The sequence below is a fragment of the Ranitomeya imitator genome, chromosome 5 (genome assembly GCF_032444005.1).
Source record: "Ranitomeya imitator isolate aRanImi1 chromosome 5, aRanImi1.pri, whole genome shotgun sequence".
In the NCBI taxonomy this organism is placed as follows: domain Eukaryota; kingdom Metazoa; phylum Chordata; class Amphibia; order Anura; family Dendrobatidae; genus Ranitomeya; species Ranitomeya imitator.
Genome location: NC_091286.1, coordinates 62,542,702 through 62,569,419, shown reverse-complemented (window position 1 = coordinate 62,569,419; position 26,718 = coordinate 62,542,702). Strand labels below are relative to the sequence as shown.

The 26,718-nt window shown below is 51.6% G+C and overlaps 1 protein-coding gene across 2 annotated transcripts in view; it reads left to right on the top strand.

The window, feature by feature from the left end:
- PPP3R1 (protein phosphatase 3 regulatory subunit B, alpha) overlaps positions 1–26,718 on the top strand; it is a 97,471-nt gene that overhangs the window by 17,829 nt on the left and 52,924 nt on the right. The window contains exon 2 of one of the 2 annotated variants that reach the window (XM_069768735.1): positions 1,866–1,971. In XM_069768735.1, the coding sequence (XP_069624836.1) occupies positions 1,945–1,971 (27 nt within the window). In that variant the 5' untranslated portion in view covers positions 1,866–1,944. Of the gene's footprint in view, positions 1–1,865; positions 1,972–17,120; positions 17,271–26,718 lie in introns of those variants that run through there. The other variant, XM_069768736.1, reaches the window with a different exon arrangement.

Below are 26,718 nucleotides of genomic sequence, written 5' to 3'. Positions count from 1 at the left end.
TAAAATGTTATTGTATTTTGCTAGCATTTTAGGAGGATTAAAAATGTAGCAGTAATTTTTCATTTTTTCAAGGAAATTTACAAAATGTATTTTTTTTTAGGGACTTATCCATGTTTGAAGCGACTTTAGGGGTCTCATATATTGGGAAACCCCCAAACGTGATACCATTTTAAAAACCGCACCCCCAGACATATTGAAAACTGCTGTCAGGTAGTTTATTAACCCTTCAGGTGCTTTACAGGAATTAATGCAAAGTGGCATGATAGGAATGAAAATGTGTATTTTTACCACCTAAATGTCTCTAACTTCTGAACAGATTACTACAGCCGTCAGACTCTAAGGCCGCTATTTGGTCGTGAACTGCCATCGCAAACATCAGGACCACACAATCATGATCTGAGGGCACCAACTGGGATAAAGAGGAAGCCCCCACACTCTGTTAACCATTTATAATGATGTAGTCACTATTTACAGCAGCATCTAAGGGGTTAAACAGAGTTGGACTGTGCAAACACTGATCGTGGCTAATGCAGCAAGTTGTCAGCTATAGTGGATAGCCGACAGCTACTGGATTATCAGCTGTATCGGGAGGCTATTGTCTTATATCGCAGGTCAGTTAAAAAATGTATTGGGTGTCATTAAGGGGCCTTGTTTGGTCTCCTTGGGATTCCTTTTGGTCCATGTTAAATATATGACCTCTATGAGATGGCTATATCTAGGTCATAACATTCCACATAATTTCCACCCCTTTCCTTTTGTCTCTGTGTTTTTTGTCTGTAAAATCCTACTCTTTATCTACTTGAAAATGTTTAACTATTACTATAGTATAAGATTGTTTGTTAACCTATAAATGATAGTGAAAAATCTAAAATGCCTATATTTTCTTCCTGTAAAATTTTGAAAAATTTTCAATAAAAATTACAATTTAAAACAGAGGAGACAATCCCTTTTAACATCTCCAATATATAACATGAATTAAAGGGACCCGGTCACCTGTTGGAAAATGCTAAATTGTGTTACAATGCTTAATCACTGTCTCACTGAGGGCACGGGAACCAGGAGAAGTTAAACTTATCAGGTGCCGCCAGCATTTATTTAAAGGGGCAAGTTAACTTTTTCCTAGTAGCGGTACTTTCAGTAAAGTGGCCTGAAAGCATTGGAACACTATTTACCTATAGGTTAACCCTATGGGCCCAATTCATCAAAGCCCTCACCAGAATTCTGATGTAAAAGCTTTGAGAAGTCGCAGAATTTGAATGCAACTCTAGGTTGTGCCAAAATTTTGCAAATTTTGCATTCTTCGTGTCAGTTTCTCGCAGGTCTACCAAAATGGGTGGAACTGGGGGGGAAGGGGACACTACGGCTAATCTCATTCATGAGCTGTGGTGCGATCTATGCCAGAAATGGCACTACAGTTCTTGGCTGGAGTAAAACTTCAGGGATGGTGCATGAAGGCACACTCCATTTGTCAAACGCTCCTTTTCATGAATCAGTAGCATCTGACTCCAACACTCCTTTTCAACACCAACGTGAACAATGCTGGTCTTGCTGTATCGGGCCCTACATCTGAAAGTAAACTGGGTTGTCCAAGATGACAGGTTCCCTGTAAGGCGCAATAGGCCACATCCATGATTCATCATGGCGCCACCCATGAAAGCCTAGGCTGTAACCATTTGAGGCTATAAAATTATGACTTTATCACCATAAATACAAATCAGATGACAGGTTTGTGGCCCACTATACCTGTTTATCAGGTATGAGCTAAAATATGGTTGTGTGAAGTTTGCAGTGCCATTGGTAGATGTAGAATTGGATTTTTTTTGCGTGCAATGCTGTCCAGTCTAATCTATTGTTTCTCCCACCAGATCGATGTTATGAAGTATTACAAGGTGGATTTATATTACATTATCTGAATCTGTGTTTTACTCATTGTCAGTCTGTGAAATGGATCAACAGAAGAAAAAAAACAAGGTAGGTCACCCAAAAGTCTGAACTAACAGGCAAAGGTCATATCTATTAAATGTGTAAATTGTTTAAAGGAAACCTGTCACCTGAATTTGGCGGGACTGGTTTTCGGTCATATGGGCGGCGTTTTCGGGTGTTTGATTCACCCTTTCCTTACCCGCTTGCTGCATGCTGGCCGCAATATTGGATTGAAGTTCATTCTCTGTCCTCCGTAGTACACGCCTGCGCAAGGCAATCTTGCCTGACCTAACCCTAAGGCAATCTTGCCTTGTGCAGGCGTGTATTACGGAGGCCAGAGAATGAACTTCAATCCAATATTGCGGCCAGCTTGCAGCCAGCGGGTAAGGAAAGGGTGAATCAAACACCCGAAAACTCCGCCCATATGACCAAAAACCGGTCCCGCCAAATTCAGGTGACAGGTTCCCTTTAAAGTGGTCCTGCATAGAATGGGGTATTTGAGACTAAAACCTCACTGTGTTGTCATATCTGGCATTAATATGTGATCAATGGGGGTCTAGATCTTTGTCCTTCTTCGGATGCATTCACAAAATGCAATATTGGCCTGACCGGGGGTCTCTTGACAAAGTATAACCGTCATTTTAATTTTTTTATAATAAATCACATGAAAATACGAAAACGATATCATATTCTATGTATTGGCTTCTTTCTTTCTCCTCCAGGACAGATCTTCCATTCTCAAATGTCTCAATTTAGGCAAAGATCTGTATTCAGTGAAGATGGATTTTTCCCCTACGGAGATATCAATTGCAACCATCATCTGTTAAGATTCTATGTAGATGGAAAGGATGGAGAAGCTCTGCCTCCAGCTTCCCTTTCCTCCTCCTCCGCTCTACACTGAATCTGACCAGTAGCAGCTGCCATCTCCCATCTTAGTAATGTAAAAACGTCTTCACTGATTACAGATATTATACATTTTTATAGCGCCATTTATTCCATGGCGCTTTACATGCGAAAGGGGCAAATATAGACAAATACAATAAACATGAGCAAAAAAAAGGCACACACAAGTACAGAAGGAGAGAGGACCCTGCCCGCTAGGGCTCACAATCTACAGGGCATTGAGAATTTTAAAAATTTAGTCTAAAAAGAAAGATGAATCCATGTTACAGCTCCACATCTCAACCCAACTGCTGCTGTACATGTTCTACCAGATGTCAGGTGTGAGTGCAAGAGTAGAGTCTAATTCATAGACAGCAGGTGCTGACTGTCTTTATTCCCACACTTATGCCAATAGGCTGTCTCATCAGCTCGAGGTTCTCTTTGTATGGTCTGCTTACAGATCTTATGGATAATTCAGATGGTCATTGGCGAACTTCAAACAGGCCTGGACATGTGCTGATGTGAGCTGGTGATCTTGAATGTCCTGCAGGATTTTAATCCATGACGGCGTAGTGTGTTACTAACGGTGCTATTTGAGACAGTGGTCCCAGCTCTCTTCAGGTCATTGACCAGATCCTCCCGTGTAGTTCAGGGCTGATTTCTGACAGTTCTCAGAATCATCCTTACCCCACGAGAAGAGATCTTGCATGGAGTCTCAGACCAAGGAAGATTGACAGTCATCTTGTCTTTCTTCCATTTTGAAATAATTGTGCCAACAGTTGTTGCCTTCTCACCAAGCTGCTTGCCTCTTGTGCTGTAGCCCATTTCAGTCTTGTGCAGGTCTACAATTTTGTCCCTGGTGTCCTTAGACAGCTCTTTGGTCTTGGCCATGGTGGAGATTGGAGTGTGATTGTGTGTGGACAGGTGTCTCTTATACCGGTAATGAGTTCAAACAGGTGCAATTAATACAGGTAATGAGTGCAGAGTAGGAGGCGTTCTTAAAGATAAACTGACAGGTCTGTGAGAGCCAGAATTCTTGCTGGTTGGTAGGTGGTGATCAAATACTTAATTCATGGAATAAAATGCAATTCAATTATTTAAAAATCCAATGTGATTTTCTGGTTTTTATTTTTAGATTGTCACTCAGTGTACCTACGATAAAAATTACAGACCTCTAGTAATGACGCTGTTTGGTGTCGTGGAGAGGCAGCCTAAGGGTATGTGCATATGCTGCGGATCAGCAGCATTTCCACAGCTGCGGATCCGCAGCGGTTTCCCATGAGTTTACAGTACCATGTTAAAGGGACACTGTCACCTAAATTTGGAGGGAACAATCTTCAGCCATGGAGGCGGGGTTTGGGGGTTTTTGATTCACCCTTTTCTTACCCGCTGGCTGCAATATTGGATTGAAGTTCATTCTCTGTCCTCCATAGTACACGCCTGCGTAAGGCAAGATTCCCTTGTGCAGGCATGTACTACGGAGGACAGAGAATGAACTTCAATCCAATATTGCAGCCAGCATGTAGCCAGCGGGTAAGGAAAGGGTGAATCAAAAACCCCAAAACCCCGCCTCCATGGCTGAAGATTGTTCCCTCCAAATTCAGGTGACAGTGTCCCTTTAACCTATGGGAAATGAAATCCACAGTGCACATGCTGCGGAAAAAAAAAGCACGGAAATGCAGCGGTTTACATTCCACAGCATGTCAATTCTTTGTGCGGATTCCACTGCGGTTTTACATCTGCTCCAATAGAAAACTGCAGGTGTAAAGACGCAGCGGAATCCGCAATAGAAACCGCGATAAATCCGCAGGAGAAAACCGCAGCGGTTTTGCACTGCGGTTTTTCCAAATCCGCAGTCCTCCAGTATACGTGTACACATACCCTAAGGGGGTGCTAGCGGGAGCGCAGGGAGAGGGAGGAATGAGATGCACAGTGCACAGAGGACCTGAACTAGGCTGGTCACGTGATCACTGCAGGGACGATGGGGGCGGAGCTACCGCGCAAGAACAGAGGGTCTGAAAAAACGCGGGACACAGAGTGCCAAGACAGGAACGTAGTCAAAAGACAAGGCGAGGGTCGGGAGCTAGACAGGAGCGATGTACCAAGGTGATTACCAGCAGATTAGTCAGAGACCAGCCAAGGGGTCAGAAAGCCAGGACAGACAGAAGTACCAAGCAGAAAACAGGGGCAGTAGTCGTGTAACAAATACACAGCAAGGCACAGAGGCACAACGATCACAGAAGAATAACCTGGGTCAGCTAACAGACTCAGAACCCACGACCCACCAGCATTAAATTGCCGTCGCAGAACCAAAGATAGGCGGACTAGTTAACCCAGACCTGACCAGGACAGAGCCACAACCAGCCCATCCAGAGTCATGACATTTCTCCATTCTTTGTGGATGGGAAAACTTGCAAAATAGTCAGTGAATCAAACTATCATGATCCAGACCGGGTTTTGGGTCTTGTCTCTCCTTTCCCAGTCTGGTCATGTCAGGGGTTAGCTTTCTCTGCCTCGTTCTGGTGTCGGGTCTGCTATTTAGCTACGCTGCGTCCTGCAGGCAGTGTCAGTTATATTTCCTGCCTAAGGTGTGTGTAGTTGGCTCTGGTGAAACCCTGATTTGTCCTCCTGGGTTTAGCTGACTTTGCCGTGTCTGTTGGTACCGCTTTTCCCGCCCCTGACTTTGTCCCTGTGTGTTTGGATTCCCTAGTACTCGACTCTGCTTCGGCTCTGACCTGCTTCTGTCTCTCCCTTCTGATACTTCTTCTACTAACCGGTACTGACCTTCTGGCGCTCCTTTGACTGTGTTTGGAATTTTCCTTGGTACTATGCTACTCTCTGGTATCTACCCAGCTTGTCTGACCATTCAGCTGCCATCTGGTGGTAGCCTCGCTGCAGTTCTGCTGGTCTGCTCTGAGCAGGATTTCAGCCCTATCTCCACTCTGCTGCCATCTAGTGGAGTCTGCACTTAATTGTGGAGCTGCAGTGTGACACAAATACTTATTTTCCCATCTGTAGGTGGGACACATGATCTTATATGGCGAGACCAATCTCATCTTGATTTGCTATGCAGCTACACCTACTATCACAACTTACTACAGACTTGAAGGGAATCTGTTAGCACCATTTACCCTAAGCTAGCAGAGGTAGTGTAGGATGAAACAGTTTAAAACCCTTCCATGAATAAACTTTCACCGCTATCTGCCTGGCAGTGGAGATAATAATAATAATAATCTTTATTTATATAGCGCCAACATATTCCGCAGCGCTTTACAGTTTAACAGTTTCAAACACAAAAGTCATAAGTAACAGCGTTAACAATACAATAATTAAAGCAAAATAAGACAACCCTGCTCGTGAGAGCTTACAATCTACAATGAGGAGGGGGAGATGCAAAGTACAGGTGTGTATTTACAATGATGTATTTACAATGATGGTCCAGCCATCTTCAGGGGTTGGGGAATAGATGGGGATAGTGAATGAGCTACACACACAAACATACATAACATAACATAACATAACATAACATAACATAACATAACATAACTTTGATTAGTGAACGTGATAGGCCGCTCTGAACAAATGTGTTTTGAGCGAGCGCCTAAAACTATTCAAATTATGGATGGTCCTAATATCTTGGGGTAGAGCATTCCAGAGGATTGGCGCAGCACGGGAGAAGTCTTGGAGTCGGGAGTGGGAGGTACGGATTAGTGCAGAGGTTAATCGAAAGTCATTTGCAGAGCGCAGTGGTCTGTTAGGCTGATAGACAGAAATGAGGGAGGAGATGTAAGGGGGTGCCGCACTGTGGAGAGCTTTGTGGGTGAGAACAAGTACTTAGAATTGTATCCTGTAATGAATGGGTAGCCAGTGTAACGACTGGCGAAGAGCGGACGCGTCCGAGTAACGATTAGCCAGATGGACGACCCTGGCTGCTGCATTAAGGATGGACTGGAGAGGGGAAAGTCGAGTGAGGGGGAGGCCAATTAATAGAGCGTTACAGTAGTCCAGGCGGGAGTGGATCAGGGCGACAGTGAGGGTTTTAGCTGTCTCCATGGTGAGAAAAGGGCAGATTCTAGAGATGTTCTTTAGGTGTAAGCGGCACGAGCGGGCAAGAGATTGTATATGGGAGGTGAAGGAGAGATCGGAGTCAAACATAACACCCAGACAGCGCGCCTGCTGCCGGGGTGTTATTATGGTGCCACCCACAGAGAGGGAAATGTCAGATTTAGGAAGGTTGTAGATGGTGGGAGCAGAAGAAGTTCAGTTTTGGAGAGGTTGAGTTTCAGATAGAGAGCGGACACGATGTTGGAGACTGTGGACAGACAGTTAGTGGCGTTCTGTAGTACAGCGGGGGTAAGGTCAGGGGATGACGTATATAGTTGTGTGTCGTCGGCATAAAGATGGTACTGAAAGCCAAATCTGCTGATGGTCTGTCCAATTGGGGCCGTGTAGAGAGAGAACAGAAGGGGGCCAAGGACTGAGCCCTGAGGTACCACAACAGTGAGAGGAAGAGGAGATGAAGTGGCGCCAGAGAACAGAACACTGAAGGAGCGGTCAGAAAGATAGGAGGAGAACCAGGAGAGAGCAGTGTCCTTAATGCCTAGTGACTGGAGCCTAGAGAGAAGGAGAGAGTGGTCAACAGTGTCAAAAGCTGCAGAAAGGTCGAGAAGAATGAGCAGAGAGTGGTCACCATTACGTTTTGCTGTCAGAAGGTCATTGGTCACTTTGATGAGTGCAGTTTCTGTCGAATGTAGGGGGCGGAAACCGGACTGTGAAGGGTCTAGGAGGGAGTGAGTGGAGAGGTAACGGGTAAGGCGGGAGTATATCAGGCGCTCCAAGAGTTTAGAGATGAAGGGGAGATTGGAGACCGGTCTGTAGTTGTTTGTGCAGGATGGGTCAAGGGTGGGTTTCTTTAGTAATGGAGTAATGATAGAGTGTTTGAAGGAGGAGGGGAAAATGCCAGAGGAGAGGGAGAGATTAAAGATTGTAGTTAGGTGACTTGTGACAACTGGAGAGAGAGACTGGAGGAGATGTGAGGGAATGGGGTCGGTAGTGCATGTAGTCGGACGAGAAGAGGAGAGGAGCTTGGAGACTTCTTCTTCTGTGATGGGATTGAATGTGGAAAGTGAGCCAGGGGCAATGAGGGGAGGGATGGGAGTCACTGAACTTAGTTGTTGGGAGCGGATTTCCTGACGGATATTGTCTATTTTCTCTATAAAGTGGGAGGCCAGGTCACCAGCACAAATATCTGTGATAGGGGCTTTTGGCCTGAGGAGGGAGTGAAAGGTGTCAAAAAGTTTCTTGGGGTTGTTGGATAGTGAGGAGATCAGAGTGGTAAAGTAGGTCTGTTTAGCGAAGTGAAGGGCAAAGTTATAGGTCCTTAACATAAATTTGAAGTGTATGAAGTCTTCTGGTGTGCGTGTTTTCCTCCATAAGCGTTCAGCACACCTAGAGCATCGCTGGAGAAATCGGGTTTGCGATGTAAGCCAGGGCTGTTTTATTCTGTGTTTGGAGGTTCTGAGGGTGAGGGGAGCTACTTGGTCAAGGGTGCTTCTAAGAGTGTCATTGAAGTGATGTACAGCCAGATCAGGACAGGAAAAGGAAGAGATTGGGGACAATGATGAGCGTATGGAGTCTGAAAGTGTAAGAGGGTTAATGGCTTGTAGATTTTTGACTGAATGGTGTGTAGGAGGGTGCTGGGGTGAGCGAGGATATGTGAGTGTGAAGGAGAGAATGTTGTGGTCAGAGAGGGGAAGCGGTGAGTTATCTAGGTAGGAGATTGAGCAGAGCGGGCAAAAACCAGGTCCAGGGTGTTACCGTCTTTGTGTGTTTCAGAGGTTGAGAGCTGTGAGAGGCCGAGAGAAGTGGATAGAAGTTGGGATGCAGATGTGGAAGTGGGGCTGTTAATGGGGATGTTGAAGTCTCCCAGGATAAGGGTTGGTAGTTCTGAGGACATGAAGTGTGGCAGCCAGGCAGAGAAATGGTCCAGGAAGCGGGTGGGTGAGCCTGGGGGCCGGTATATGACCGCTACTCTGAGGGAGAGGGGACGAAAGAGCCTGATTGTGTGGACCTCAAAAGAAGGGAATGAGAGTGATGGAACTGAGGGGATGACCTGGAAAGTGCATTGTGGGGACAGGAGTATGCCAACTCCACCACCAGGTCTGTTTGTTGGTCTCGGGGAATGGGAGAATTGTAAGCCACCATGGGTAATGGCAGCAGGAGAGACCGTGTCAGAATCCTGAATCCAGGTTTCTGTGAGGGCCAGCAGATTCAGAGAGTTTTTCAGAAAGTAATTGTGCAGGAAAGGAAGCTTGTTACATTCCAACCGTGGATTCCAAAGGGCACAATTAAAAGAAGGAGGAGATGAAGGAGTGCAATTAATATTAGCGAGATTATTATGGTTTCGATGTGAGGTAGGGTAGGGGTTGAGGTTGGTGGATGGTGGACCGGGGTTTGGGGAGATGTCTCCTGATATCAGCAGGAGTAGGAAGATAAAAAGCAAGTAGCTTTTGGGATTGTATGAAGTTTTTTTTATGCAGTCTGTTTGGGTAAGATGGACTGAGGTTTTTCAGGAAGGTGAGAAGTGCATGGGAGCTGTACATGGGAGAGGGAAGGAGACAGGAGCTGATGTGTATGAGTCGTGGTGGAGGGGGGATTGGGCGGTGAAAGTGGATTACAAGGGAACATAGGAGGATAGGAATAAAGCACATGGATAGACGGGAGTGCAGAGTGTGGGTTACCTGACTCCTGCCCTGACTAACTGCCATGGAATAACTGCGGTATCACGACGCTTATCTTCTGTGACGCTTTGCATATGGGACGCTAGCGTGCACCCCTAAGGAAGGTTCTAAATTTATAGCCCAGAAGAGATGGATTGTGGGAACTGGTTGAGGATAATTTGGCAGCTGGCTTGCACACCAGGGGCTTTTTTTTTTTTCCTTTTAAAAGATGATCAAAGACACTCAGCCTGGTAAAATCTACTTTCACACCTTCCACCAGATAAGATCTACACTGATCCCAGTCATGGATAGTAAAGGCCCCATCACACATAGCGAGATCGCTAGCGAGATCGCTGCTGAGTCACAGCAACAGCGATCTCAGTAGCGATCTCGCTATGTGTGACACGTACCAGCGATCAGGCCCCTGCTGTGAGATCGCTGGTCGTGTCGGAATGGCCTGGGCCATTTTTTGATCGTTGAGGTCTCGCTGACATCGCTGATTCGGCGTGTGTGACGCCGATTCAGCGATGTCTTCGCTGGTAACCAGGGTAAACATCGGGTAACTAAGCGCAGGGCCGCGCTTAGTAACCCGATGTTTACCCTGGTTACCATCGTTAAAGTAAAAAAAACAAACGCTACATACTTACCTACCGCTGTCTGTCCCCGGCGCTCTGCTTCTCTGGTCTGGCTGTGAGCGCCGGTCAGCCGGAAAGCAGAGCGGTGACGTCACCATTCTGCTTTCCGGCCGCTGTGCTCACAGCCAGACCAGAGAAGCAGAGCGCCGGGGACAGACAGCGGTAGGTAAGTATGTAGCGTTTGTTTTTTTTACTTTAACGATGGTAACCAGGGTAAACATCGGGTTACTAAGCGCGGCCCTGCGCTTAGTTACCCGATGTTTACCCTGGTTACCGGGGACCTCGGGATAGTTGGTCGCTGGAGAGCGGTCTGTGTGACAGCTCTCCAGCGACCAAACAGCGACGCTGGAGCGATCCGGATCGTTGTCGGTATCGCTGCAGCGTCGCTAAAGTGTGACGGTACGTTAAGTGGACAGTAAGTTTTAAGTGCAATGCAACAAATGAATTATACCAATGAATTAGCAAACACATTAAATTATGTTTCTAGATGGTAAAGCAGCAGATGACAGACAGCAAGCAGAGGGAGTTAATACCATTAGAGTCTATTGCAGGAGATGTGTTCTGCTGCAAAGTATAACCTGTCTTCACTTCTCCCTGCCCCCTGCTGCTTGACAGTGAACAAATGTCCACCAGTGCCTGCAAGCTTACATTACATATGAATAAACTATGAAATTCTGCACATTGGGGCACCAGATAGTGGTGAAATAGGTTTCCATGGAAATGTTTTACTATCTGTAATTGATTAACTTATTAAGTCTATGAAGACCTCTCCGGAGAGGGGACATAACACCCTCACATTGAACATATGGGATCAATTATAACTGGGGAAGTGAAAAAGAGCTGACACTTAAACCTCCATTGAACTAGGACCTCCTGCTGTTAACAGGTAATTACAGTAGGGGATTTGCTGAGAGCGGGCCACCAAGTTTACAATTCATGTACTCTGATGTGGAGAAGTACACTTTTTCAGAGGCAGGAGATCCCGCTATTCAAAGGAATTCTCAAATATTCTGGAGCCAGTGTTCAGTTACGAATATTAGGTTTTGCATCAATTCAGTATTTCTGTGAGACATAGTTTTTGGCGTGGTGACTAAGGTAGCGCATTCACTCACATCACTGCAATGCCGGCCTAACACCTCCAACTTAATATCTTCAAATGGATGATGCTATCCATGCAATGTTTCCTCTCTGTAGGAAGGTTAAAACATATTGCCCGCCTGTGACCTCCACGGGCGAAGATATCCAGAAAATTGGGGATCTCCTAACCTTCTAAACATCTAGCACATCCCACAACCAAACCCTCATATGAGCGCAGCAATGGGAGGTATGTAGGCATAACCTAGATCTAATAAAAATCAGAGCTTGAGTTTGTCATTTGGCAGTCCTGGAAGACGGTGCTCTGTGCTTCTGTCTGATGCTATAAGGAGTTTTCCTAAGAAGTGTGTCCCTTTACCAAAACTCTGAGCCATTTCCATGACAGGCTTAGTACTTTTCTTTTTTAACCCTTTTATTTTCTAATTGTGTATACGTTATTGTTTTGTTCCCATTTTTTTAATTTTTTTTTATAAACACTGCCTCCTTTGTGGATAAAATAAATAAAACTTACCAGCTTTGTTCCACTTGTTCTATAAACCGAACCCCTGAAGCCATACGCCACTTGTCTGGTTTCCAATTGGCCTGTACAAATGATAAAAGCAGATAGTTTTTGGTGGGTTATTGGGTCGCTTGGTGGTAATTGTACCAGTGTGTGTATATTGTAATATATATTTGATCACTGTGAGCTCCCTAATATCCGGCCTAGCAGTGAAAGCCGCTGAGGCCTCATCAGTCGTCAGCCAATTGTGTAATAATTTGGCAACAGCGGGGGGAGATATGTGGGATCCCAACACTTCCCTGATGCTGCCCTATCCTGCATTAGCTCTGCTAGCCTAGGGCAAATGTTACTGACCCATTCCCTTTAAAGGGAACCTGTCATGTCCACAAACACTATTATCCTGCAGATATGGGGTTAATTTGCAGGGTCTAAAGATGCCCGGTCACACTGAAGGCCAAGTTACAAGGAGGAAATTAACTATGGCTTTGCTATTGTCAGGGCTCTCTCCCTCACTGGTCCACTCCTGGGGCTCTCTCCCTCACTGGTCCGGTTCTGGGGCTCTCTCCCTCACTGGCCCACTCCTGGGGCTCTCGCCCTCACTGGTCCACTTCTGGGGATCTCTCCCTCTCTGGTCCACTTCTGGGGCTCTCTCCCTCTCTGGTCCACTTCTGGGGCTCTCGCCCTCTCTGGTCCACTCCTGGGGCTCTCGCCCTCACTGGACCACTTCTGGGGCTCTCTCCCTCACTGGTCCACTCCTGGGGCTCTCGCCCTCACTGGTCCACTCCTGGGGCTCTCTCCCTCACTGGTCCACTCCTGGGGCTCTCTCCCTCTCTGGTCCACTTCTGGGGCTCTCTCCCTCACTGGTCCGGTCCTGGGGCTCTTGCCCTCTCTGGTCCGGTCCTGGGGCTCTCTCCCTCACTGGTCCACTTCTGGGGCTCTCTCCCTCACTGGTCCACTTCTGGGGCTCTCGCCCTCACTGGTCCACTTCTGGGGCTCTCTCCCTCACTGGTCCGGTCCTGGGGCTCTCTCCCTCACTGGTCCACTTCTGGGGCTCTCGCCCTCTCTGGTCCAGTTCTGGGGCTCTCTCCCACTCGCCCTCACTGGTCCACTTCTGGGGCTCTCGCCCTCACTGGTCCACTCCTGGGGCTCTCGCCCTCTCTGGTCCACTTCTGGCGCTCTCTCCCTCACTGGTCCACTCCTGGGGCTCTCGCCCTCACTGGTCCACTTCCGGGGCTCCCTCCCTCACTGGTCCACTTCTGGGGATCTCTCCCTCTCTGGTCCACTTCTGGGGCTCTCGCCCTCTCTGGTCCAGTTCTGGGGCTCTCTCCCACTCGCCCTCACTGGTCCACTTCTGGGGCTCTCGCCCTCACTGGTCCACTTCTGGGGATCTCTCCCTCTCTGGTCCACTTCTGGGGCTCTCTCCCTCTCTGGTCCACTTCTGGGGCTCTCGCCCTCTCTGGTCCACTCCTGGGGCTCTCGCCCTCACTGGACCACTTCTGGGGCTCTCTCCCTCACTGGTCCACTCCTGGGGCTCTCGCCCTCACTGGTCCACTCCTGGGGCTCTCTCCCTCACTGGTCCACTTCTGGGGCTCTCTCCCTCACTGGTCCACTTCTGGGGCTCTCGCCCTCACTGGTCCACTTCTGGGGCTCTCTCCCTCTCTGGTCCGGTCCTGGGGCTCTCTCCCTCTCTGGTCCGGTCCTGGGGCTCTCTCCCTCACTGGTCCACTTCTGGGGCTCTCGCCCTCACTGGTCCACTTCTGGGGCTCTCGTCCTCTCTGGTCCGGTCCTGGGGCTCTCTCCCTCACTGGTCCGGTCCTGGGGCTCTCTCCCTCACTGGTCCACTTCTGGGGTTCTCGCCCTCTCTGGTCCAGTTCTGGGGCTCTCTCTCACTCGCCCTCACTGGTCCACTTCTGGGGCTCTCGCCCTCTCTGGTCCGGTCCTGGGGCTCTCTCCCTCACTGGTCCACTTCTGGGGCTCTCTCCCTCACTGGTCCGGTCCTGGGGCTCTCTCCCTCACTGGTCCACTTTTGGGGCTCTCGCCCTCTCTGGTCCAGTTCTGGGGCTCTCTCCCACTCGCCCTCACTGGTCCACTTCTGGGGCTCTCGCCCTCACTGGTCCACTCCTGGGGCGCTCTCCCTCTCTGGTCCACTTCTGGCGCTCTCTCCCTCACTGGTCCACTCCTGGGGCTCTCGCCCTCACTGGTCCACTTCCGGGGCTCTCTCCCTCTCTGGTCCACTTCTGGGGCTCTCGCCCTCTCTCGTCCACTCCTGGGGATCTCTCCCTCTCTGGTCCACTTCTGGGGCTCTCGCCCTCTCTGGTCCACTCCTGGGGCTCTCGCCCTCACTGGACCACTTCTGGGGCTCTCTCCCTCACTGGTCCACTTCTGGGGCTCTCTCCCTCACTGGTCCACTCCTGGGGCTCTCGCCCTCACTGGTCCACTTCTGGGGATCTCGCCCTCACTGGTCCACTTCTGGGGCTCTCTCCCTCACTGGTCCACTTCTGGGGCGCTCGCCCTCACTGGTCCACTTCTGGGGCTCTCGCCCTCACTGGTCCACTTCTGGGGCTCTCGCCCTCACTGGTCCACTTCTGGGGCTCTCTCCCTCTCTGGTCCACTTCTGGGGCTCTCGCCCTCTCTGGTCCATTCCTGGGGCTCTCGCCCTCCCTGGTCCACTTCTGGGGCTCTCTCCCTCCCTGGTCCACTTCTGGGGCGCTCGCCCTCACTGGTCCACTTCTGGGGCGCTCGCCCTCACTGGTCCACTCCTGGGGCTCTCGCCCTCACAGGTCCACTTCTGGGGCTCTCTCCCTCACTGGTCCACTTCTGTGGCTCTCGCCCTCACTGGTCCACTTCTGGGGCTCTCTCCCTCACTGGTCCACTCCTGGGGCTCTCGCCCTCACTGGTCCACTTCTGGGGCTCTCTCCCTCACTGGTCCACTCCTGGGGCTCTCGCCCTCCCTGGTCCACTTCTGGGGCTCTCGCCCTCTCTGGTCCACTTCCGGGGCTCTCGCCCTCTCTGGTCCACTTCCGGGGCTCTCGCCCTCTCTGGTCCATTCCTGGGGCTCTCGCCCTCCCTGGTCCACTTCTGGGGCTCTCTCCCTCCCTGGTCCATTCCTGGGGCTCTCGCCCTCCCTGGTCCACTTCTGGGGCTCTCTCCCTCCCTGTTCCATTCCTGGGGCTCTCGCCCTCTCTGGTCCACTTCTGGGGCTCTCGCCCTCTCTGGTCCATTCCTGGGGCTCTCGCCCTCCCTGGTCCACTCCTGGGGCTCTCGCCCTCACTGGTCCACTTCTGGGGCTCTCGCCCTCTCTGGTCCACTTCTGGGGTTCTCTCCCTCTCTGGTCCATTCCTGGGGCTCTCGCCCTCTCTGGTCCACTTCTGGGGCTCTCTCCCTCTCTGGTCCACTTCTGGGGCTCTCGCCCTCTCTGGTCCATTCCTGGGGCTCTCGCCCTCCCTGGTCCACTCCTGGGGCTCTCGCCCTCACTGGTCCACTTCTGGGGCTCTCGCCCTCTCTGGTCCACTTCTGGGGCTCTCTCCCTCTCTGGTCCATTCCTGGGGCTCTCGCCCTCTCTGGTCCACTTCTGGGGCTCTCTCCCTCTCTGGTCCACTTCTGTGGCTCTCTTCCTCACTGGTCCACTTCTGGGGCTCTCTCCCTCACTGGTCCATTCCTGGGGCTCTCTCCCTCTCTGGTCCATTCCTGGGGCTCTCGCCCTCTCTGGTCCACTTCTGGGGCTCTCTCCCTCTCTGGTCCACTTCCGGGGCTCTCGCTCTCTCTGGTCCACTTCCGGGGCTCTCGCTCTCTCTGGTCCACTTCTGGGGCTCTCTCCCTCACTGGTCCATTCCTGGGGCTCTCTCCCTCTCTGGTCCACTTCCGGGGCTCTCGCTCTCTCTGGTCCACTTCTGGGGCTCTCGCTCTCTCTGGTCCACTTCTGGGGCTCTCTCCCTCCCTGGTCCATTCCTGGGGCTCTCGCCCTCTCTGGTCCACTTCTGGGGCTCTCTCCCTCCCTGGTCCATTCCTGGGGCTCTCGCCCTCTCTGGTCCACTTCCGGGGCTCTCTCCCTCTCTGGTCCACTTCCGGGGCTCTCGCTCTCTCTGGTCCACTTCCGGGGCTCTCGCTCTCTCTGGTCCACTTCTGGGGCTCTCGCCCTCTCTGGTCCACTTCCGGGGCTCTCGCCCTCTCTGGTCCACTTCTGGGGCTCTCGCTCTCTCTGGTCCACTTCTGGGGCTCTCTCCCTCACTGGTCCATTCCTGGGGCTCTCGCCCTCTCTGGTCCACTTCTGGGGCTCTCTCCCTCCCTGGTCCATTCCTGGGGCTCTCGCCCTCTCTGGTCCACTTCCGGGGCTCTCTCCCTCTCTGGTCCACTTCTGGGGCTCTCTCCCTCCCTGGTCCATTCCTGGGGCTCTCGCCCTCTCTGGTCCACTTCTGGGGCTCTCGCCCTCCCTGGTCCATTCCTGGGGCTCTCGCCCTCTCTGGTCCATTCCTGGGGCTCTCGCCCTCCCTGGTCCACTTCTGGGGCTCTCTCCCTCCCTGGTCCATTCCTGGGGCTCTCGCCCTCTCTGGTCCACTTCTGGGGCTCTCGCCCTCCCTGGTCCATTCCTGGGGCTCTCGCCCTCTCTGGTCCACTTCTGGGGCTCTCGCCCTCCCTGGTCCATTCCTGGGGCTCTCGCCCTCTCTGGTCCACTTCTGGGGCTCTCTCCCTCCCTGGTCCACTTCTGGGGCTCTCTCCCTCCCTGGTCCACTTCTGGGGCTCTCGCCCTCTCTGGTCCACTTCCGGGGCTCTCGCCCTCTCTTGGTCCACTTCTGGGGCTCTCGCCCTCTCTGGTCCACTCCTGGGGCTCTCGCCCTCTCTGGTCCACTTCTGGGGCTCTCGCCCTCTCTGGTCCACTTCTGGGGCTCTCTCCCTCTCTGGTCCATTCCTGGGGCTCTCGCCCTCTCTGGTCCACTTCTGGGGCTCTCTCCCTCTCTGGTCCACTTCTGTGGCTCTCTCCCACTCGCCCTCATTGGTCCAGTGCCAGCGCCCATCTCCGTTTCGGCTAGAGGTGATAAGTGCTGGTAGCAGGGCAGACTTGTAGGTAGCACTGACCCGGGAGGACAGCACCGCTGCGTCACTCGTATCTCTGGAGACGGCCTTTGTAATCTAAAGTAAAAAAAACAAACTAATTTCCGCTTCAAGTATAATTTGGCCCTTATTTGCCCATTTCTGCCCTAAACCAACATGGCCGCACACAGGGCTGCCACCCCCTGAGTCACGACTGCAGTGGTGACGTCATGACGCTCAGTGCGGGAGAGGCAACATTTCCACCAAAAAGTACCCGGACGTAACGACGCGAAGCTCCGCCCACCTACGTGACGTCAGGGACACGCCTCCTGCTCCCTCACAGACAGCGCTGCCCGCTCTCCCCTGGTTAGAGGCTGCGGCTCAGTGAAGTAGCGGCGTCTTCATTCTCCGTGCGGGGCCTCGCTCACAGCGGACAGCAACGCGGCGTCACCGACACAGCGGCCAGGGCAGGACCGAGCGGACAGCATGGTAAGGAGCCGCCGCCGCGGCGAGGACTGGGGGCAGGGCCGCAATGCGGAGACTAGGGAGCGCTGGCGGTGTGTGCTGCTGGGCCCCAGGCGAACCGCGGAAGCGCCTGCTGCGGACACCGCCATCACTGCAGCTCTGCTCATCACTGTGTGTACGGAGGGTGCAGGTCGCTGCGGCTCTGGCTGCACTGTGTACGGAGGGTGCAGGTCGCTGCGGCTCTGGCTGCACTGTGTGTACGGAGGGTGCAGATCGCTGCGGCTCTGGCTGCACTGTGTACGGAGGGTGCAGGTCGCTGCGGCTCTGGCTGCACTGTGTGTATGGAGGGTGCAGGTCGCTGCGGCTCTGGCTGCACTGTGTGTACGGAGGGTGCAGGTCGCTGCGGCTCTGGCTGCACTGTGTGTATGGAGGGTGCAGGTCGCTGCGGCTCTGGCTGCACTGTGTGTATGGAGGGTGCAGGTCGCTGCGGCTCTGGCTGCACTGTGTGTACGGAGGGTGCAGGTCGCTGCGGCTCTGGCTGCACTGTGTGTACGGAGGGTGCAGGTCGCTGCGGCTCTGGCTGCACTGTGTGTATGGAGGGTGCAGGTCGCTGCGGCTCTGGCTGCACTGTGTGTATGGAGGGTGCAGGTCGCTGCGGCTCTGGCTGCACTGTGTATGGAGGGTGCAGGTCGCTGCGGCTCTGGCTGCACTGTGTGTACGGAAGGTGCAGGTCGCTGCGGCTCTGGCTGCACTGTGTGTATGGAGGGTGCAGGTCGCTGCGGCTCTGGCTGCACTGTGTGTACGGAGGGTGCAGATTGCTGCAGCTCTGCTCATCACTGTGTGTACGGAGGGTGCAGGTCGCTGCGGCTCTGGCTGCACTGTGTACGGAGGGTGCAGGTCGCTGCGGCTCTGGCTGCACTGTGTGTATGGAGGGTGCAGGTCGCTGCGGCTCTGGCTGCACTGTGTACGGAGGGTGCAGGTCGCTGCGGCTCTGGCTGCACTGTGTACGGAGGGTGCAGGTCGCTGCGGCTCTGGCTGCACTGTGTGTATGGAGGGTGCAGGTCGCTGCGGCTCTGGCTGCACTGTGTATGGAGGGTGCAGGTCGCTGCGGCTCTGGCTGCACTGTGTGTATGGAGGGTGCAGGTCGCTGCTGCTCTGGCTGCACTGTGTGTACGGAGGGTGCAGGTCGCTGCGGCTCTGGCTGCACTGTGTGTACGGAAGGTGCAGGTCGCTGCGGCTCTGGCTGCACTGTGTACGGAGGGTGCAGGTCGCTGCGGCTCTGGCTGCACTGTGTGTATGGAGGGTGCAGGTCGCTGCGGCTCTGGCTGCACTGTGTATGGAGGGTGCAGGTCGCTGCGGCTCTGGCTGCACTGTGTATGGAGGGTGCAGGTCGCTGCGGCTCTGGCTGCACTGTGTGTATGGAGGGTGCAGGTCGCTGCTGCTCTGGCTGCACTGTGTGTACGGAGGGTGCAGGTCGCTGCGGCTCTGGCTGCACTGTGTGTACGGAGGGTGCAGGTCGCTGTGGCTGCACTGTGTGTATGGAGGGTGCAGGTCGCTGCGGCTCTGGCTGCACTATGTGTATGGAGGGTGCAGGTCGCTGCGGCTCTGGCTGCACTGTGTATGGAGGGTGCAGGTCGCTGCGGCTCTGGCTGCGCTGTGTGTACGGAGGGTGCAGGTCGCTGCGGCTCTGGCTGCACTGTGTGTACGGAGGGTGCAGGTCGCTGTGGCTGCACTGTGTGTATGGAGGGTGCAGGTCGCTGCGGCTCTGGCTGCACTATGTGTATGGAGGGTGCAGGTCGCTGCGGCTCTGGCTGCACTGTGTATGGAGGGTGCAGGTCGCTGCGGCTCTGGCTGCACTGTGTGTATGGAGGGTGCAGGTCGCTGCGGCTCTGGCTGCACTGTGTATGGAGGGTGCAGGTCGCTGCGGCTCTGGCTGCACTGTGTGTATGGAGGGTGCAGGTCGCTGCGGCTCTGGCTGCACTATGTGTATGGAGGGTGCAGGTCGCTGCGGCTCTGGCTGCACTGTGTATGGAGGGTGCAGGTCGCTGCGGCTCTGGCTGCACTGTGTGTATGGAGGGTGCAGGTCGCTGCGGCTCTGGCTGCACTGTGTGTATGGAGGGTGCAGGTCGCTGCGGCTCTGGCTGCACTGTGTGTACGGAGGGTGCAGGTCGCTGCGGCTCTGGCTGCACTGTGTGTACGGAGGGTGCAGGTCGCTGCGGCTCTGGCTGCACTGTGTACGGAGGGTGCAGGTCGCTGCGGCTCTGGCTGCACTGTGTGTACGGAGGGTGCAGATCGCTGCGGCTCTGGCTGCACTGTGTGTACGGAGGGTGCAGGTCGCTGCGGCTCTGGCTGCACTGTGTACGGAGGGTGCAGGTCGCTGCGGCTCTGGCTGCACTGTGTGTACGGAGGGTGCAGGTCGCTGCGGCTCTGGCTGCACTGTGTGTATGGAGGGTGCAGGTCGCTGCGGCTCTGGCTGCACTGTGTGTACGGAAGGTGCAGGTCGCTGCGGCTCTGGCTGCACTGTGTGTATGGAGGGTGCAGGTCGCTGCGGCTCTGGCTGCACTGTGTGTACGGAAGGTGCAGGTCGCTGCGGCTCTGGCTGCACTGTGTGCATGGAGGGTGCAGGTCGCTGCGGCTCTGGCTGCACTGTGTGTATGGAGGGTGCAGGTCGCTGCGGCTCTGGCTGCACTGTGTGTATGGAGGGTGCAGGTCGCTGCGGCTCTGGCTGCGCTGTGTGTACGGAGGGTGCAGGTCGCTGCGGCTCTGGCTGCACTGTGTGTATGGAGGGTGCAGGTCGCTGCGGCTCTGGCTGCGCTGTGTGTACGGAGGGTGCAGATCGCTGCGGCTCTGGCTGCGCTGTGTGTACGGAGGGTGCAGATCGCTGCGGCTCTGGCTGCACTGTGTGTATGGAGGGTGCAGATCGCTGCGGCTCTGGCTGCACTGTGTGTACGGAGGGTGCAGGTCGCTCTGGCCGCGCTGTGTACGGAGGGTGCAGATGTCACTGATCCTGCTGGGAGTGTGTGCATGCATCATTATGTATACTAGTAGATGTGTGTGTGTGTGTGTGTGTAATGTCATTATGCTAGTAGGTATGTGTATGTATATAATGTGTGTACGACGTATATTTGTCTGTATATATTCAATGCTGTGCAGCAGTGTAATGCCACTGTATACAGTCGGTATCAGCAGTACATAGAGGTCCCGTGTAGTTGTATGCGCTGCTGTCTGTAGAGACCCCTGTATTATTTGTACAGTGTGTAGCCCCCCACCCCGTCTCCACTGTCAGGCGGGTGGGCTCTGGCTCGCCTGGATGATGCAGTAATCTAGAGCCCTCACCCTTTGCTTGATTGACGCAGACCCCCGGTTGCACCCTCTCCTGACACAATGTGGGGTGGGCTTCTTTCCTGTCCGGTCCAATAGCTGTCATGTAGCTTTACTTCCATCCCCCTGTAATGGCAGGTTGCTGTTATATTCGCCCCTGCCGGTGAATACGGTGGGGGGGTCTTATCAATGGAAATTTATATTACAGAAAAACTGCTCGCAGGGAATCGATGTACTGAGAAGGAAGGGGTTAAAGTGCAGGATTTGTGCGGGAGGAGGAAGCTGTAATGAGGCTTATTTGCTGATTAGTACCGCTAGCCCCCCCCCCCTCCTTATTAACCCGAGGGCTTTCAATGATGGCCGCCCTAGATTGCAGCAGCCTGTCCTCCGCCTCTGCAGTGATCCTGCACACTGTGTCTGTGGATTTAACGCTCGCCCACTGCAGCCGTTTCCTCTGGGTGGGGAGGGTGAGCGGCTTCATGTGTCTGGGCACGGCTGTCCCTGGCGAGGTCTTGACATGCTGCCACACTGTGCAGGGATGCCGGGGAGATGCCACGCCGACTGATAATAGGATTAAAGGTGATGGCTGCTGTCAGGAATCGGAGCACGGCCGCTCTCATTACTGCGCTAAGCCACCGCACCAAGATTACTGCCTGCCGCTCTCTGGGACCATGAATACAGGCAAAGATGACGGCCAGGAACAAGTGTCTGATGTAGTTACACCTCCCTATACTGCCCCTCATAAGTGCACGAAGCCCCCCCTCTCCCTCCTGGACGGGGTCTGCCACAGAAGAGACCCCGCACGCGGAGAGGTGTCTGTGGGTGTTGATCACCCCCACCCCATGGTGTATCCTCTGTACTCAGCCTTCTCTGACCCTTTGGGGGGAGTTTTTCACAATCCTGCAGTGTTGGCAAGGAACCATATCCCATTAAAGGTGGGACGGCTGCAGCATTGTGAGGGAATGTTCACACTGAGGGTCTTTTGAGGCAGCTCTGCTGCAAAATAAATTTCTCCTCTCCATGTGAACAGTAACTTAGTGCTGATTTAATGCTGTAGGGTAAGATCCTGCGCCGGATCGGGCACCGTTCTGGTTATATAGGAAGTAAGAATGTGCGTATGGTGGCAATGAAAGCATAAAAAACAAAATTATATGATATATTCATCTTTTTTAGGCTTTTTTTTTTTTACCCTCTTATTCCTGATTTGAACTTGTCCTGGCCTCTTAACTCTGCGGCACGCGCTGACCTCTGCCGTCCGGACTGAGCAGACACTTGGTGGAGGCGGTGAGAGTTCGGTTCGCTGCTTTCTTTTCATATAAAAATATTAAAACATCCGCAGCGACTAGAATTGCACAGCAGTGTATGAGTCTGCCAGGTACTTGACATTGCTGATCTTCCCTGGAACATAGAACTGGCCGGTAACTTGCCCGCTCTTTTGTTTTCTTGGCAACATATGTTGAATGATTGTTTGATCCTTGTATCTAAAGCGTGATCGTAAGCTGACATGTACGGTATCCAAAACGTTTGTTCCATGTTGTCTAGCTGGTCAGTGATCTGTTGCCAGAAGTAAAATCAGCAGGTATGCTTAGTCAGGGGGAGGTGGCGTTAGAGCTGGAGTGACAGTCTTCATCAGGGGTGTCAAACTGCATTCCTCGAGGGCTGCAAACAGGTCATGTTTTCAGGATTTCCTTGTACTGCACAGGTGATAATTTAATCACCTACACACATAATGATTGCAGCACCTTGTGCAATGCTAAGGAAATCTTGAAAACGCGCATGGTTTGCGGCCCTCGAGGAATGCAGTTTGACACCCCTGGTCTTCAGATCTACAGTAGCTCTTCAGCCTCATTTGCATATTATTTCAAACACTGATTTCTCTAACTGAGGAACGGAGCGGCCGTCTGTGTATTGCTGGACTCGTCTTTGAGAGAGGCTCATGCACATTATAAATCAGGACAGTGGAGTCGGTAAGCCAAACTTCCGACTCCTAAATTTCCCTGACCCCCGACTCCACAGCACTGGTCACTACAGAGCATGGACATAAAGTGCAGCACAGATTCATCTTAGCTACAATCCCATAGCACTGGTCACTCCTGAGCACGTGCATAAAGTGCAGCACAGATTCATCTCCGCTAAATGCCAAGATCCTTAGATCAGGAACAGAAAAGACAGTTATAGGACATTTCATAACTTTCGCAAATCCTTATGAAAACATTTGCAGCCCATCCTCCATTGTACTACTGTACCCAATTTCTCTTTTTTTTTTCTTAAAGGAGTCTGTCCATTTTATACGGACACAGACTCTACATCCCTGATTTAAAAAAGTATGGACGCCAAATCCTGCTGAGACACCCTTTTAAATGGCGCTGTCAATCTGACTAAGGATAACTATCATGGTGGCGTATCGGGAGTCTCTGCTAAAGTGGTTGTCCACTACTAGGACAACCCGTTCTTGATCTAAATGTTTAATGCCAATAAAATAAAGCCTATACTCTTCACCCGTTCCAGCAATGCCTGCAATCGCGGTCTCAGGACTCTCATGCGGTTGTTGTGACCCCGGCACCCAATCAGCGCTGGCGTCACCGTACCCGCCTTTGGATGTTTTAAACATGAAGAGGAAGTCCAGCTGATTGGACTTCCTTTTCATGTACAAAATATCCTGACGGTGGGCACAGTGACGCCAAAGCTGATTGGGTGCCGGGGTCACATGTCGCCGCACGAGACCCTGGGAGAGCGAGTGCCGAAACTGTGGGAGGTGAGTGTAGACTTTTTTTTTTTATCGGGGCCAAGAAAGATCCCAAAATATATTTTTTTGCATTTCAAACATCCAATGAACATGGATTGTGTGTAGTTAAAAGGCAATGAACACGCATTCCATATAAATGGATGTTTATTATATACCCTGCTTGTTGGATGGGAAATTAACATGAAAGATGTGCATTTAATAGGTAATGAATACATATCCCATATACACAGGTGTATATTGTATTGCCTGTACTTGTTGCCCTGTAATCTGCACAGAGAATATATTTTATATAGCACCATTGATTCCATGGTGCAGTACATGAGATGGGGTTACATACAGGGTTATAGATATCATTTACAATAAACAAATTCTACAAAGACAGACTGGTACAGAGGGGAGAGGACCCTGTCCTGGCGGACTTACATTCTATGGGATAATGGGGAAGCGGCAGAAGGTCGGGGTGCAGCAGCTCAGGTGGTGGTGAGGCAGCAGAATGGTTTATTACAGGCTGTAAGCTTTCTTCAAGAAATGCGTTTTCAGGTTCCGTCTGAAGGATCCAGGGGTGGTGGATAATTGGATGTGTTGAGGCGTGGAATTGCAGAGGATGGAGGATATTTGGGAGAAATCTTGGAGGCGGTTGTGTGATGAACAAATAAATGTGGAGGAGAGTAGGAAGTCTTGTGAGGATCGAAGATTGCGTGAGGGAAGATAGTGGGAGATTAGTTCAGAGATATTGGGAGGGGACCGGTTGTGGATGACTTTGTAGGTCAGTGTTAGTAGTTTGAACTGGATACGTTGGGGAATTGGGAGCCAGAGGACTGATTTGCTGAGGGGAGTAGCGGAGAGAGAGAGGTGGATTATCCGGGCAGCAGAGTTGAGGACAGACTGGAGTGGTGCAGGAGAGGTAGCGGGGAGGCCACCGAGGAGGGTGTTGCAGTAGTCGAGGCGGAAGATGATGAGGGCATGCACAAGAGTTTTAGTAGATTGAGGGCTAAGAAGGGACTGATTCTGGAAATATTTTTGAGTTGTAGGTGACAGGAGGTGGCAAGAGTTTGGACGTGCGGTTTGAAGGACAGGGCAGAATCGAGAGTTACTCCGAGGCAGCGAATTACAGGTGCAGGAGAGAGCTTGATGCAGTTTACCATAGTAGATAGGTTGGGTAGGGGCGATACGTGAGATGGAGGAAAGATGATGAGTTCGGTTTTGTCTACATTTTAATTTTAGGAAGCGAGAGGTGAAGGAGGATATGGCTGATAGACACTCTGGGATTCTGGACAGCAGAGAGGTGACATCTGGGCCAGAGAGGTAGATCTGAGTGTCGTCATTGAGGGACTCCAACAGAGAGAGGGCGGGATGAGGAGGTAGTGTGGGAGTGGGGAACGCTAAGGGTATGTGCACACGTTCAGGTTTTTTCGTGATTAAAACGCTATAAAAACTCATTAAACATGCATACATTATGCATTCTATCATTTAGAATGCATTCTGCAATTTTTGTGCACATGATGCGTTTTTTTCCTCGAAAAAAAACACATTGCGGTAAAAAAAAAGCATGTTTGTTAATTTTGCGTTTTTTTTCATTTTTCCCGCTTTTCTATGCATTGGGAAAAAAAGCAAAAAATCATAAAAAAACGCAAAAAAATGCATGCGCATTTCTGGCAGAAATGTCCAGTTTTTGTCAGGAAAATTTCTGCCAGAAATCCTGACGTGTGCACATACCCTAAATGTGCTGTCGGGAATGTATGAGGTAATCCAGGACAGGGCAAGGTCTTTGATGCCAAGGGAAGAAAGAATCTGTAGCAGTGGTCGACTGTGTCGAAGGCAGAGGACAGGTTGAGAAGGAGGATGGAGAACTGTCTGTTAGCCTTGGCTGTGAGAAAGTCATTAGTAATTTTGGTCAGAGCAGTTTTGGTGGAGTGGTGGGGGCGGAAGCCAGATTAAAGGTTGTCAAGGAGAGAGGTGGGAGGAAAGTTGAGCATGGACATGCTGCTCAAGGAGTTTGGATGCAAATAGAAGCAGTGATATGGGGCGATAGCTGGGCATAGCAGTTGGGTCAAGGTTAGTTTTTTGAGGATGGGTGTGATGGTGGCATGTTTGAAGGCAGAGGGGAAGGTACCAGAAGATAGTGATATGTTAAAGAGGTGGGCAAGGGCTGGAATGAGCGTGTTAGTGAGGTTGGGGAGCAGGTGGGAATGTTTAGACACCTTTTTATATTAAAATATGCCGATTTATACAGGAATATTCTCCACCAGAGTGCAGAGATTATCAAATCCAGTCTGTGTATATGGGATATGATTGTAATCTACATATACTGTATATACTCGAGTATAAGCCGACCCCCCCCCCTAATTTTGCCACAAAAAACTGGGAAAACTTAATGACTCGAGTATAAGCCTAGGGTGGAAAATGCAAAAAATAGATGCCAATAAAAGTAAAATTAATTGAGACATCAGTAGGTTAAGTGTTTTTGAAAATCCATATTGAATCAGGAGCCCCATATAATGCTCCATACAGTTCATGATGGGCCTCATAAGATGCTCCATATTAAAATATGCCCCATATAATGCTGCACAAATGCTGATTATGGCCCCATAAGATGCTCCATACAGATATTTGCCCCATATAATGCTGCACATGGCCCCATAAGATGCTCCATACAGATATTTGCCCCATAAGATGCCCCATACAGATATTTGCCTCATATAATGCTGCACATGGCCCCATACAGATATTTGCCCCATGTAATGCTGCACATGGCCCCATAAGATGCTCCATACAGACATTTGCCCCATATGCTGTTGCGATTAAAAAAATTATAAATTGCATACTCACCTCTCAGGCCCCCGGCATTCGCTATATTCACCTGCTCCCCGTTCCACCGCCGACCGCCGCTGTGTCTTCCCCGCCCTCTGCACTGACGTTCAGGCAGAGGGCGGCACGCACTAATCACGTCATCGCGCCCTCTGATCTGAGCGTCACTGCAGAGGATGCGGTACACGCAGCGGCTCCAATGGTGGAACGGGAAGCAGGTGAATGTCGCGCACTGAGTTATACTCACCTGCTCCTGGCGTGGTCCCTGCACGTCTGTTCCCCGGCAGCTTCTTCCTTTAGTGAGCGGTCACATGGTACCTCTCATTACAGTAATGAATGTGTGGCTCCACCCCTATGGGAGTAGAGTCGGGTCCATATTCCTTACTGTAATGAGAGGTACCATGTGACCGCTAGGAGCAGGTGAGTATTATTACACAGCTCCGCTCCTCCTCCCCTGCCGACCCCTGGGTATGACTCGAGTATAAGTTGGGAGGGTTAGTTTCGGCCCAAAAAAGTGGGCTGAAAATCTCAGCTTATACTCCAGTATATACGGTAATTCATATCTAAAATACCCATTAAACCAATTTATTTTTTATT